General features: G+C 32.7%; 1 protein-coding gene across 1 annotated transcript in view; it reads left to right on the forward strand.

The window, feature by feature from the left end:
• The window catches only part of LOC129968898 (arylsulfatase B-like), a 28,173-nt gene extending 13,591 nt beyond the window's left edge, over positions 1-14,582 (forward strand). Inside the window, exons 5-10 of the mRNA XM_056083233.1 lie at positions 2,470-2,601; positions 5,562-5,684; positions 7,427-7,553; positions 8,869-9,165; positions 10,207-10,658; positions 14,199-14,582. Coding sequence (XP_055939208.1) covers positions 2,470-2,601; positions 5,562-5,684; positions 7,427-7,553; positions 8,869-9,165; positions 10,207-10,658; positions 14,199-14,384 — 1,317 coding nt within the window. The 3' untranslated portion in view covers positions 14,385-14,582. The remainder of the gene's footprint in view (positions 1-2,469; positions 2,602-5,561; positions 5,685-7,426; positions 7,554-8,868; positions 9,166-10,206; positions 10,659-14,198) is intronic.
• Positions 14,583-16,118: the final 1,536 nt, after the last annotated feature.

Below are 16,118 nucleotides of genomic sequence, written 5' to 3' on the forward strand. Positions count from 1 at the left end.
ACATTTCGAGAATAAATTATGATTATTTCGGTTTATTCAGCATTATTTCGTTCGCTCCTTAGCAAATGATATTAAAATAATTCATGCGATCATCATGATAATCAAAAATGAAGGTGAAACTGTACAGGAAATGGAATTCTCGAATAACTATTTCGGAAGTTTCAAATAATTGCCATAATTCTTTTTGTTTAAACTTTTCGCTCACTCATTAGAATAAGTTAGAATAACAATTCAGCTCATTTTGAATAATGAATGAAGGGGAAAGAAATATTAAGACAAAAAGAAATGCAGATTGGAATCCTTAATACAAGTAGACAGTTTTTCAGAAGATGTAATGTCGTTTATAAAAGTTTTAGTGTGTCCGAAAATTAATGCAAGATTTGGATTCACCACAATTAGCCCGTAACTGGGGAGGTGAAATTTTAGGACTTAACTGGGGAGGTGCGGTCTACGAGAACGCATATTATTTAGACTCAAATTAAATTTTCTAATGAATGTATTAATATGAAAAACTGCCATTATATTTTGCAGAAATTTTTCTTGATATATAGATATGTTTTAGAAATTTTTCAAAATATATTGTCATTGAAAAAAGTAAATGCGTTGGAGCATACATTTTCTTCTCAAATGACATGTTACAATAAATAATATTCTTGAAAAAGCATATTGCTTTTTACTTTTTAAATCATATTTATATTCACAGTATATGAAGGTATATAGAAGACAATATAATTTAAAATTCAAAAATTATATGAAAAATAAAAAAAATGACAATGGGTAAAATTGGCCCTTTTTTTATCGGCTTGTGTGACTTTCATAGCTCGGTTTCCTAGGGCATTTTAAACATACAGGTTAAGAACTAGTATAAAAATCAATCTATAAATTCTGTATATATATATCTTGGTATATTAATACATTTTATAATTTTTTTCAAAATACATTATCACTAGAAAAATTGATTATGTTTGAACATACATATCAATGCGAACTTTCATCGAAAAACTCTTCTGTACAATTATCCTTATCACTAAAATCACTTTCTGCTTCATTTAAAAGTGTTTGGAGCACTGCTTCATAATAGGATCAGTAAACTGGGTGGCATTTCGGGCCCCAAGTTTTAGCCATTTACTAAGCCTTGTTAATCACTGGGACACTAACAGGGAGATGCGGTCATAGAGACCGCGCTCGAGGAAATAACTGAATTATTGTAAAAAGCATCTGCTGAAATCGGTTGAAAAAGTGCACGTGTATTGAAGGTCACAAAACAGGAAGCTGCAGGGTCAATCCATTCAATGGAGCTAAAAATAGAATAGGGGTGATAGAAAATCCATCGCTAGCGGTCTCACAGACCGCACGTCCGCAGTTAAGGGTTAGTGCTGTTAAGTGTTGGCAACCCTATTTAAAAAGCCATTTGACAGCTGATAGTTTAGGGTTTATAAAAATGGATCGTTATACTACAGAACAACGTGTTTTTATTGTAGAACAATATTTTAAAAATTATGAAAGTCTGGTAGCCACAGTTCGAAAATTTGAGAATTGGTCACCTAGATTGTGTAATGTAACACCACTGGATTTCTTTTTATTTGGTTATTTGAAGAAAAAGGTCTATGACAATAAGCCCACATGCACGCGTGCATTGGAGGAAGAAATTCAACGCTGCATCAACGAAATTCAACCACATTTATGCAAAATGGTCATGGAAAATTCGACAAAAGAGTGCATATGTGCCAGCAAAGACGTGGAGGTCAATTGCCCTATTGTTTTTCGATGCACAACCCTATCCTGTGTACTTTACGATTCAATAAAACTATCACAATTTAAAGAAGAAACTGTGTTTTTTATTTAATTCAAATCGTGTAACGCTCCATATTTACTAATCCTAAACTATCAGCTGCCAAAAGGTTTTTTTAATAGGGTTTCCAACACTTTACTGCACGAATGGTGGAAAATTCAAATCTTGTGTTCATTTTGGAACACCCTTTAGTTTCAATTAAAAATTAAAATTTAATGTTTTATTCGACAGTAAAAAAAAAATATGCATAGTTTTAAAAGAAGAAATTCGTTATGTTGGGAATAATCATTTTGCATTTGTTGACTTTTGACTCTTTCCTTTGTTTTGATCCTTTAATCTCATTACTTCACAGCTGGCAGAATGGTATTCAAAAAGTACTAAGAAAACGCGTTATCTAGCGTTTAATCTCCACTTTTTATTCTTATGCATTAGCTTAAATTAATTGGCTTAATTATTTTGATTTATTTAAAAATTAGAGACTACTGTTTCGATTTTGATTTTTAAAATACTTCATAACCAAAAGCTGTCTACCACGAATATCCAAATTTCAAAATTAATTATTAATTTATTAATTATTAATTTCCAAATTTCAAATTCAAAGAAATTTAAAATTAGTTATTATTTTCTGAATTTAATAATATTGTTAATGTTTTTTATTTTATTTTTTGCTCTTTCAGTGGCATCTAGGATACCAAACCAAGGAATACACTCCTACTTACAGAGGATTTGATACATTTTTTGGATATTGGAATGGATTGATTGATTATTATGACCATACTTACCAAGAGTTCAACGCGTCCTTCGGACAAGTAAGAAATTTATTTTACTTTTTATTTTTTCATTATTTATTTTACAGAAAACGAAAAATGTTTTCTTAATTTGGTTAGCTAATAATAAAAGCATTGAATGAGGTTCGATTCTATAAACCGCAACATAGAAGCAAGATAATGTTTCGCTTTTTAACATAATCTTCGCTTCTTTCTTGTTTTCTTCCAGTTTGATACCAGTGTCTCAAAAATGACTAATGGGTTTTAAAAATCATTTTAAAAAATGACGGAATGCGATAGAAATGTATCGTTTGCGGGATTATGCTTGGAAAGTCAAGGAATTTCATCCCGCCAAATTGCAAATTTAGTTAAAATTGTCACTGACAGATGGAGCTACAAGCGATCTGCAGCAGTAGTCGTTAAAATAAAGTACTTGGCATCAAGAAATTTTGATTCTGACTCATCCCGTTGTTGCTGCAAATCGGAGCTACACTGAAAATCTCATAGTTTAATTTTTTTTTGCAATAGTTTTTGTGGCATTTTTTTACAGGTTTTTATTTTTCCTATTTTGCAGCGCCACTTATCAATGGCAATGTTAGCTAAATTTGCAATTTGGGAAGAGAAAATTCACTAGTTTCCCGAGACTAAGGCCGCAAACGATATGCTTCTAGAGCATTTCTTTTTAAATTGATTTTCAAATCTATTTTTTGGAACTTACGGCAGTATTATAGCTGTTGTTTTGAGTTTGTAGCATTTTTTACCTCACGGAATTAATAGAAGGAATGCCAGTTTTAAAGTATTAAAACTGGTATTGTTTAAAAGTATTAAAAAACTGTTAAAGTAAACTGTTTTAAAGTATTAAAAAACTGTTAAAGTAAACTGTTTTAAAGTATTAAAAAACTGTTAAAGTAAACTGTTTTAAAGTATTAAAACTCATGCATGAATAGACTGTTGAGAAGTTAAGCATGAGGGAAATATCGAATTTGGGTGTTTTGTAGTCATTGCCTTTATATTTTTATAACCCAGTTATTTTCTCGCAATTTGTTCTCCGTTTAGCTCTTTTCCTTCCTTAGCAAATACCCATTATGAGATTGATAATTGCCAGAAACGAGCAATATAAGATATAACTCTATTATTCTGTAAATGTATAGAACGTATAGTGGTAGACACCTGTAAATGTACTCAAGATTTTCTGAAAAATTATTTGTATCAGATAATAGAGTTTAATAGTTTTGTATGTTTTAAATTAAATAATCTGTCTTTTGTTTGATAATTTGATAGATAATTTATTTAACACCAGTAGTACCATCATTGCTTCACAATAATCCCTGTTTATATGGCTTAGTTCTTTGTAACGGAGGGACCGAATGTAAATTAAAAAAAAAGTATTACCATTGCATTGCTCATGGCATGATACTTGAAACAATAATCTTCAATTGGCTAGTTTTCATATCAAATTAGAAAAACATGTGACATATTAAGCCAGTAATAATCCAGCAAACGATAAATATTTTATGCGTTTTTTATTCCAACAATTAATTAGAAATCAATAAAAAAGTATTTCTACTATTCTTTTAAATTGGAGGAGAATGTTCCGTTTTTTATATTAAAAATATTTATTAAAGATAATTAAAAAACAATAAAAGACGCAAGTTTTGATTTTTAACCTTTTATCCCAAAATAGTGACTGTATTTAAAAATAGCTCTATATTCAATTTGTTACATTAGAAACTCAAAACCAATTTCATTAGAACAACAATTGCTTGTTATATCAAATGATTAATCAATTTTTTTTGTGGTAATTTGAATTGAGGTCAAGGACAAATCAGTGTGAGAATTACCCAAACATTACAAAATATGAAATAAAAAGAATTCTCCATTAAATTTTTAAAGCCAGTCTTCCAGGTGCATTGAGTGATCGTCTCAAATATTTTGAATATATTCGTCTGGATATCATATAAATAAACAGACTTATTTTAAATGTAACAGATTCATTTGGACACAGGAGAAAAGCACAATTAAACACATTATGGTTTTCTCACATACGTAGTATAGATAAGGTATGGTAATTGTCAAAAATTCGAACTGGAAATTTTGACGAATCTCCACGTTTCAGACCTGTTTGAGTTCGAAAGACATATTTTTGGAAAATATTCGTCTGTCTGCCTGTGACAAAAATAACTCAAAACGACTGGAGTTACACGAACGAAATTTGGTATACGGTATTTACACCAAATTTGTAAATTGCTATCAAATTTTGAGTTCTGTACAGAGAATAGGTCTGTCCGGCTGTTTGAATATAAATTAACACGATAACTACACAACAAAAAAAGAGCAAGATGAATGAAATTCGGTACATAAATTTAACAACTACTCTATAGATATCTATCAAATTTTGAACAAAATCCAACAATGGGTTGACCACCAGTCAGTCCGCACTTTCAGAAACATGTAAACACAATAACACAAAAAATCCAATGACTTAAACATATCAAATACGCTATGTGATTTTGGAATAACTACAAGTGCAGTCTTGTGTCAAATTTATGTTCTAACCGGTTTGTGAAAAACGTGGTTAAAACACAGATTCAATTTTCTGAGACTATTAAGAGCACGGCAAGGATTAATCAACAAAGATCACATGGTAAATTCAGTAAAAATGTTAAATTCAGGCCAAAAGTTAAAATTTTATGATTATTGTACGCTAGTGCCATGCTGGATTTTCTTTGGCATGACAAATTTACTAAGGAGTGTGCGAGAAAGCTTTAGGGAGACCAAGTCCCCCTGTATTTTTCAGGGTAATAGATTATTTATATAAAAAAGATACTAAAGCAAGTATCGAAAAAAAAATATATTTCTTTTATTTTTTTCGGTCTTTTTCTTATGTGTTTAACAATGCTAAATATAAACTTTACTTCGATCTATAAGAATGTTATGTGCTTCTTTCCTTTCCTTTCTTTAATTTTTTTAAAAAATAAACATGTCTGATATTTTATTCTTAGCCCTATTTCGGCCTGGATTTGCACGACGGCATGGATACTGTTAAATCAGAACAGGGCAAATACGCGACCCACTTTTTCACGGAAAAAGCAGAGGAAGTCATCAAGAAGCACGACACTTCGAAGGTAAGAAATGGCGTTCGAATACTCTCAAAAGTTTCGAGTCCATATCGAAGTCAATATTTGGTAAGTCAACCAACTGACTCTCCGACCCGCCACGAAGGCACAGGGGTTTAAACCATAAGGCTGAATGACCGGACCGCCGCAACAGCAACACTGGCGGGAACTGTGGTTGAGTCTTAAGGGCCATCACCGGCCATGGTACAACCCTCCCCGAAGGAAGTACGTAACGTCATCGATGGGAGGAGTCAGATCCCCCACCTATTTTTGTACCCTCCAGGGTGGCGAGATCCAACCACCATGCCGGAAGCATCTCATCCTCATTTCGAGGTGCCCCCCGGGGGTTGTCAATATTTGCTAATCCTACTTTACTTTCTCGTATATGTAGTATGGAATTCGAAATTGAGATTTTGGCGAATCTTTATGTTTTAAACCTCTTTGAGTTCGCAAAAAAACCTTTTTTCTGTCTGTCTGTGATAATGATAACTCAAAAATGCCTTGAGCTAGAAAGTTGAAATTTCGTATACGGTCTTTACACCTCATTTGCTGGTTCCTATCAAGTTTGAATAAAATCTGTTGAGAGGAAGTCAGCTATTCGAATATAAATTAACATGATAATTATAAAACAGAGGGAGCTGGATAAATAAGAATCAGTACACTAGTCTACAGTGTACCAGTGTACATCAGTCTATAATGTAGACACCTGTCAAATTTTGAGCCAAGATCAACCGTGCGTTGACTGTCTGTCTGTTTGTACTTTCAGAAACATGTAAACGTGATGATTCATAGGCGCAATGAATTAAATATATCAAATTCATATTTAAGTCATTCATATGTAAATTTATGGTATGTCATTCTGTGATTACAAGTGAAGTTTTGCGTCAAATTTTTGTTTCAATCGATGAAGAAAACCCCATGTAAAGCACAAATTCGACGTTAGAATACTATTAATCGTATGTCAGTAATGAATTGCTATAAAAATCTCCAAGAAGGACACGATAGATTCGATAAAAAGGAAAAATTAATGTCAAAAGTTAACATTTCGTAACTGTTGTATGCCAGTGCCATGCAAGGCGTTCTCTGGCATGAGAAGTTTATTAGAGAGCATGCGAGAATGTTTTGGGAAGACCATTCCCGGATGGATTTTTTTCACTGACTTTATACCCCTCTCTCAGTTTTTATATGCTTATAAATAATAATATGCGAAACTGATGCTGAATTATCATTAAATCAATATCAACTTTGATCATTGATTTTAATTGAAATTTATAGTGATTTTTTATGGCTAGATAATGAACACGAACCTTTTCCTCGGAAAACATTACGCCATACAAGTATTTAATCTTTTCTATCTCCTATGCTGTGGGGGCACTGGCGAAAGTCGATGGTGGTTATTTTATCCATCTCCTAGATCTGAAGAAACTTCAACTGTCTTTTTTCTTAATATGTTGTTGTTTCTAATGACATTTGTCATAAACAAGCCCACTGTTTTTAGAAATCAGTGATTTTAAGCCAATGGTGCATCTCATGTTTTTCAGTAGCGCCATCTAGGGCCAACAGTACGACTTAGTTACACACACGTCACAACCCTTTTTACGGGGTGGACTTCATTCATGCATTTCATTCACTCATCCACAGATCGCAATTTAGACCTCAATCAGAGAACGATCACCCCTGATCCAGTTAATCGAATGATAATTAATCGAGTGACATGTTGTACATTGTTCATTTATTTTTTTTTTTTTCAGCCTCTCTTTATGTATTTTGCTCAATTGGCAGCCCATGCTGGCAATGGATACCAGAGAATGCAAGCTCCACCAGATGTCGTTGAAAATTTCAAATACGTGAAAGATCTTAACCGAAGAATTCATGCAGGTAAAATTTTATCAATTGATGTAATCTTTACCAACCTGTGATATAACAAAGAATTTTATTTCCAACTGTCTGTCATGCAGTCGTGATCATTTTCATTGTGATTTTTATCAAGAATTTTATCATTATAATATCTTCACGTCTTATAAAGATTTAAGGAAATTCAGGTCCATTCTCTTCAAACTTTTTACTTGGAGGTTTTTCCTTTTCAGATTATGCAAACAGAGAACATTGCTGTTTAATTACATTTCAATCACAATTAGCCGCAGAGTTAAAGAACAAACCAAGCACTCAGTCATAAACAAGCGTGTGAAGTATTTACGCACGAGGAGTCGTCTTGAGTTATTACCCGTAATAATTCTCTAGGACACTTTGTTTAGTGCCAATGCATCGATGTTGGAGTGAAGATTTATAGAAATCGACGAATATTGATGTCATTCCATCACTGCAATGCAGAATTAGTTTGTTCCAATAGACTTTCATTTGACTGAACGAGAATTATATTCTACTTATATTATTAAATACTTATCGCCTACTTATATTATTATATTTTACATAAAAAAGAATTGTAACATGGTATAACGGATCTATAATATTGTTTTCCTGCGCAATAGGTTTCTTGGGAAGGAAAAATGTTTTACAGTTAACTCGAAAGGTTGCTCGGTGGATGCAGGATAAATGACCCCCTAGCCTTGGCAGTGACATTGGGGATAAAAATGAACCCAGAATATTCGAGAATCTAAGCGATAGTATCATTAAAACTCGAGTTCCAACATTTGTTCTAGAACATTCAATGTCCTGTCACAGAAGCTATAAAAAGTGGAGTCAATGGAATCAATCAGCAGTAAATGAGAGTGTATTTGTATTCAGATTCGAAGGAAATATTTCTATGTGAGTCCGAATATTTGAGAGAAAGTTCTCTGGCAGTAATTAAAATCTGAGGCCTTCATTTGTTTTGAAAGAATATTAGATAGCAATGACAAAATATACTACATTGTTTCCTTGTAGCATTATAAAAATTTATATTATTGGCTAATTTAACTTCTAAATTTTCCCTCATAATTTGATAATAGTTCCTTCATTGATTTGATAATAATTGTTGGATTAGGTGTGTTGATTGAAAGCATCTACTCAGGATTCTTATTTTCACAATTTCAATTCATCTTTTAAAATAATTTCTATTTATTTGATATATTTTGTTGCGATACCATTCTAATATTTTTCAATTGTTCTTTATTTTATTATCCTATCCTTTCTAATAAAGGTTGAAAATCCAGCGTTGAGATTCCGATATACAGAATAAGTATTGTTTTTTCAGGCATTGTAAAAGTGATGGACGATAGCGTGGGATCTGTATTCAGGGCTTTGCATGAGAAGAATATGCTTGAAAATACCATTTTTCTCTTCATTTCCGATAACGGTGGTCAAGTAAACCCGATGCATGGAGGCTTTGGGACCAACTATCCGCTGAGGGGTAACAAATACACTTATTGGGAAGGCGGCATCCATCTTCCCGCCATCATGTGGAGTCCTTTGTTGAATCTCAAGAAGCCTCAAATCTCGAATCAGCTCATGCACGTTTCCGATTGGCTGCCAACTTTATACAAATTGGCAGGTAAGTCGGCATTTATCGCCAATACTATGACTTTATGTGTGGGATTAAATATGTGCCAAATATATAGCGCAAAAAACGCATGCGACTGATTGCGAATGCTCTTTTGTCGATGCAAATGTAGTTAGTGTCACAAACTAAACAGAGCAAATGAAGCTTTCTGAAATAGCTGTTGATAAGAATAGTTCTCTTGAAGGATTAACCCTTTCACTACAGAATCGTTCTAACCAGCCGTGAAAGTTTTATCTGAGCAGGCCAGTTTTCTACTGCAAATGAGGGGTGTAAAATGTAAAATGAGTATCACCAAGAATGCTCTCACTTTACATCTTGCATCCTTCTTTTCAAACAGAACCTGCTATTTTCACGGCCGATTGGGCCGGTTCAGTAATGAAAGAGTTAACTAATGATAATGGCTTCCTCAAAACTTTCTCGCATATTCTCTAATAAAAATGTTATCCTTGAGAACCTTTTGCTTAGCAAGTGGCGTACAATAGTTACGAAATGTTAACATTTGGCACGAGTTTGGATTTTTATTGAATCTATACTGAGAATTTCTGGAAAAAAAATGAAGCATACGTTTATAGTTAATATTTAATTTATTTTTTAAATGTATGTTCATACATTATAATACAAACAGCTTAATATTTCCTGCAGTTTTATACAGTTAGGCATTAAGAAAGTTGTCTTAAAACCATGCTGCATTTATACAGATTGTCAATTTTGTTTTGCAGTAAATATTTAATGCCTCCCTGTCTATCTTTACCTGTTTGACTTCGTCTTACACAGGATTTAGATCTTCTATGACTATATTAGATAATAAAAATGTTTTTAAAGAAAGCAATAAACATCAAAATTAGGCAAAATACAATCATCAGGGGTTCCAATATTTTTTACTAGATATCAATTAATTAAAAATAATTAAGAGGTATTTTCAAACGGGAGAATTAATTACTTTTATACTACTACGCCAGTTCACTAGAGCGCAAGTCAAAGAATTAATAATCACAGATCAAACAAGGTCACAAGGTTATTTTTATTTTTCAGGAGGAAGCATCGATGACCTTGGCCCCATCGATGGCATCGATATGTGGCAATCCCTCGTAGATGATTCTCCTTCTCCAAGAACTGACATGCTACAAAATTTAGATCCTATTGCTGGAACATCGGCTTTCCGACAAGGACACTTGAAGGTCACCAATGGTACAATTCCTTCAGATTTCAACGTCTGGCTAGGACCTTCTGGACTTGAAAACTTCAATGGACCTACTACTTATGAATGGGTTTTTAAAAATGGAAGTGTTGTGAGGGATGTCTTGCAGGAAATGGGATTGTGGATTGTTGAAGATCCGGATGACGTCTATGAGAATCTTCGAATTACGTGCGAGCAACCCCCTCCCAAAGAGGCATTCGAGTGCGATCCACTAGTCAAACCGTGCCTTTTCAACGTAACTGCAGACCCCTGTGAATACTATGATATAGCAGACCAAAATCCAGATGTAAGTATTTCGATAGAGTATGAACAGAATACATATTGTAGATGAATCAGCTGATTCAATTGACTGATTCTTAAATTAATGTCCCCAAATTCATACGTTAACAATTTGTTTCATTCTTTATTTAAACCAACTGGAATATGCATCTCATTAGCATAATCGTCTTAGCAATTATGAATTTCTTAATAGCAAATATGTAATTTAAACAGGAATATTAAAGTAAAACAACCGATAAATTGTCAACAAATAGATGCGACAGGAATGGGACACATATGCATTCAAGGGAGAAAGAGTTACTTAGGTGGTAATAATACATTATATATAATAAATACAGTACACTTCCGAATATCCGGCCTAAAGTGGCGAAAAGGCAAACTGGATAACAAAAAAACCCGGATAGGCCGGAGTTCTATGAAGTTCTATTTCTATCGGAGTTCTATTTCTTTGTCCAACAATAACAGAAGACAAAGTTTTTATACCAAAACTCACTGTTATAACTACCGTGTGGAATTCAAGCTTTTAATGTAATTCTTTTTAAAATCTTTTGATACAATTATTTTAACGTTGTTTCTATTCCACGATCGTCAATATTCTAACCATACGACTGGCGCAGTTTAGCCAAGGTTGGCTCTTGCGCCACTAAAACTCACAACCAGTGTTATAACACGTATTTTCTCATTTCTTATTGAGTACTAAGACCTCCATTTACCTCAAGCCACGCAGAACGTATGCGCGGCCGCGGCCCGATGAATCATAGAAGCGTTCGTTCCAGGTAACGTGCCGAATTAAAAAAGAAAGTTTGTTGCACAACCTGTTTCAAGAATTTATTAGTGAAAAAATAAGTTGAAGGATATAAACTGTTCACCTTTTAGCAGAAATTTTGTAATTTCCAACTTAATTACTTAGAAGCTCTGGGTTGATAAACGACCACTAGAAAATAGATAAAAAATTGTTGTTGGCATAGTTTTCAAATAAACAAATTTGTTAACAGAACGATTTCTTTGAATTATAATATATTAAACTTACGCAATGTATTACTTTGAATTATTAAAATCGATAGTAAAATATTAATTTGAAATATTATTTATTATTTATAATACAGCGGAATGTTAATTAGCCTTTTTTTTATTGTTATATTCTATTTGACGACCTCTGAAATAATATTTTTTTTAATATTATATTTGCATGAAGTTTATTAATTCCTTACAATTTGTCTTAGTAATTAAATGTTTTTTATTAGTTAAGTAAATAAATTTATTTGTTTATTTAATTCACTAATTTTTCTGGAACTTTATTATTTGAGTCATTCTTTTTATATTAAAGAAATAAATAAACAAAATGTATAAAAACTATTAAATTATTAGATTTAAAAAAATTATAGAATAATTACATGCGGGTTAAGTTAAAAATTTGTAGAAAATAAGAATCCGACACTGATGACGCAACTGTTTGTGCGTGTGTAGTGATATTTTTAAATCTAATTTAAATACCAATTAATTCCTTAATTTTTGCTTCAATTTATTCTTTAATGTTTTCTTATTTCTTGCTCCAATTCCCACTTTTTATTTAATTGTTTTTAACAAGCGCTCTAGAAATATATTGATTGGTGATTTATACATTTTCTCACCCTCCGAGTGAAAGGACACAAATCCCTGTCACTCATAAATATCTAAAAAAATACCTAAGATTCCCTTTCCTAAACCGACATGTGGCAAAGAAATCATTGTAAAACTTCACGGTTAAATCATTGGAGGGAACATTTTCTGCTCCTTTGCTCTTATATAGCGATGTCCTGTGGTAAAATAAATCGAAGTTATAATTTCAAACATTTTTTTTCGTCCAAGCACCTGCAAAATTATGTTTACATATGTATATCCTTTACATAATCATTGCGCTTCGGAATTACCAGCATCATATACACAACAGGTAATCTGTTCAATTGATGGATATAGGAGAACATTAGAGATAGTTTGAATTCTAAAATACAGCATCATTTACCAAAATTCACACATCTAGTTCGTCGCCGAATAAGTTATTGCATTTACATGTGAACGAATAGATAAACAGGTAAACCCGATTGATCGCCATCTCAAAAAGCCACTATATTGATAAAAATCTAAAATTTAGTGATAAAAACACATGCCACATTTCACGGGTATTGCTCATTGTGTTTTTGAGTTATAGTACTAACGTAGGTGTTCTGCATTATCATGCTCATTATAAGCTTCTTTTTTTTTTATTACTCAGGAAAAACATAAAAATTTGCCGAATCATCAAAATCTCAAAATAGAATTTTGCTGAAGATTGCAATTTTTCTTCATATTGAGATAGTAAAAATTATTATTAACTTTTAATAAAATAAAAATTATTAAATTCAATTGAAAACATTGGAAGTTTTGGTCTTTTAGCTGAATTATATAAGCAGTTTTAACCTTGTTTTAAATTAGAAAATAGTCTCGTCTCGAAGCAGCACCTTAATGACCATTTACCTTACATTTTTCCTTATGATATCATTGTTTCATAATGCATATTTGGCACAGATAAGGTTATTTCAAAACTGGAAATCAGATAGCACATGATTTTAATTCGATACGCCTCAATGTTTCATGCAGTAATAAAAGGTTTTTCTCTTTTTATCTAGAGTTCTAGAATGCGATTAACCAACAGTTTAATATGCAGTTAGCTAAACTCATTTGTGCGCGTCTTGAGACAGGCGCATTTTGCCCTCTTTCCCCTCACTTCAGGTTTTTCGGGGTTCTTTGATGCCTGTTCATTTTAACGATAGTTTGTGGGAAGCTCTCGATCGACATCCATTGGCAGGGGTGGTCCTACAATGGGTCAGATGACAGATTTACGACCATATCTTAAGGGGCTTAAGGTCTAGCAACCATTTAAGTTGCTTAGGGTGGCGGAAACAAAAGGAGAAAGATTACGAATCACTATTACACAGAATGAGTCATCGGAAAGTCCTCCGTTGGGCATAAGAATCAATTTAGTTGGACAAGGCGAAGCTTTATTTTATATGAAAACAGGATAAAACATGTTGCAAAACAAAGACTAGGCATACAACGCATAAAGAACAGCACATGCAGGAACTCAAGAACAAGTAGACAGCAAATAACTAATTAGAAAACAGCAAAAGAGCTCACGCCACAAATGGATCTCCATATAAAGCATTGGCACTTGTTTCAACGCTTTGCTTTTTATAGTCTTCTGAAAAATGTGGAATTTTCCAGAATTTTCTTTATATCTGTGTTCCCAGTAGAGTTAAAGCCAAAATTCTTCCATTAGGCAAAATCTTTTTTGCCACCAATCGTGCCAAATTTATCGCCAATTTGTCAAATAACCGCCAAATAGTTGACAATGTCGGAAACTATTGTTCCCCATAGTCTTAATGTAAGATTAACTTAATAGAAAAACTGCATTACATATTCCTAACAATACCATGAATTCGTAAAGGGATATTCTAGGTATTTCGATGTTCTTCGCATGTATCGTAAATTCGTAAATAAAACTATTAATTTTCTTTTCCTCCTCATCTAGGTTGTGGAGGAAATGCTGGATAAGATCCTTAAGTACAAATCAGAAGAGATGTGGCCCCAATCAAAGGAAATTGATCCTGCAGCTAACCCTATGTGCCATCACTTCCAATATGTGCCATGGATGGATCCAGATCACAGTCAAGAATGCGATTTTTTGTATGATGACGAGTCTGTGATGACATACTGATGGCATTCCCATCAGCAATATGTTACAGAATCCAGCAAAATTCTCTTGGATCCTCGATTTTTGTTGAAGAATTTTATGTCTAAAAACATGACTTCTTCATATTGTTAAAAACGCTTATAAAAAGAATAGGATTTAATCTATACAAATGAAATTGTTTAAAATCATGTAATGCTCAATGCTAAAATAAAAACCTTTTTTATAATTTTTTCCTGATTTATTTGTCGTTGAATACAATAAATGAGTCACAATCATTAACAATCTTTTTCTTTCGTACACTTTTTAATCAGTCTTTAATTATTTATTGCAATATTTTCTTAGAAATAAATTTTAAGTTGGGCTCAGCAATATCTACCTTATTTGTAAGCTTGTTTATTTAGTGACACATGCTCAAACTCGATACAGGTACTCAAGAAGATATCAACAAAAAATCCTTTAACTGTAAAAAGCAGCCGGCGTCCTGGCATAGGGGTAGCGCTTCTTCCCCGTGATCTGGGCTTCCCGGTTTGGGCATGGTTGTTCTATCTGTGAGATGTGTGAATGTGCTCTCCTATAAAAAGGGGTTGTGCAAGCGAATGAGTGATGCGTGAGTAGCAAAGTCGTACTCTTGCCCCTAGTTGCCGCTACTATAAAAACAAGAGACCCTCCCCCTCCGGCTTAAATCGGCCGTCTTCGTAGCAGCGGGCTTTTCCGTGGCCAGTGCCATAAGAAACAACAACAACAATTGTAAAAAGCATAAAATATACACATCGAAAACTTTTGAGTGTGCAAATTTCCAATAATTCTAATAGTAATAGCATGGTAATGTGTTTGATATACAGAAATCATTTAAATATGCGAAGTTTTCCAAATAATCACTTTGAATGCTGAAAATGAGCATTTAACCTATTTTTTTTTTATTATGTGAGACATGATGTTGTTTTGGTTAGGAGTTCGAACTACTTTGAAATGAAAAAAAAGCCATCGCTTTTCTAGATGTCGGTGATTGCGAAATAGGATTCCTGTAAGAACATGATGTTTTTCTGTCGGATTGATATCACGTGACTTGAAAAAGTAATGTTCTCAACATGATAACTTAAAATGGGTTGATTTCAATATTTTTTTAACTTTTGTTTTTGTCACGCAGCTTTTTATACACATTTTAGAAGCGATTCTGAAGTCATTAAATTAATATTTAAAATTTAGAGACTATTTTTTGTTTCAGTATGATAGCCTTTTTTTAAAACTTTCTCCTACTATTTTAAGTGCTTTTACTTTTTTTCGAAGTATAAAAGACGTATTGTAATTGCTAAAAATTCAGAATTTGAGTTTTTGACAAATCTTTACATATGAGACATTCCCAATTCCGCAAAATACTTTTTAACATTATGTCTGTCTGTCTGGGAAAGAGATAACTAAAACTACTTTCGCTTAGACAACTGAAATTAGGTATAAGGAATAACGACCCAATTTGTATATTTCTTTCAAATTTTCAATTCACAAGAAATCAATTCAATTTCAATTCAATTCAATTCAATCAATTCAATTTTCAACATTCGCAAGAAATCTGTCTGCTTAACTATTCGAGTGTACTGGAAAACTTCAAGACGCTAGACAGATAAAATTTGGTATGTAGGTCTAACATATAAAATATAGTTTCTTATCAAATTTTACACAAAGTTCATCGAATAATTGACCGCCTGTTCATCTATGCATTCGAATGATGTAAACATAATATCTCTTAAGCGTAATGAATTA

Source organism: Argiope bruennichi, chromosome 5 (assembly GCF_947563725.1).
Source record: "Argiope bruennichi chromosome 5, qqArgBrue1.1, whole genome shotgun sequence".
NCBI lineage: Eukaryota > Metazoa > Arthropoda > Arachnida > Araneae > Araneidae > Argiope > Argiope bruennichi.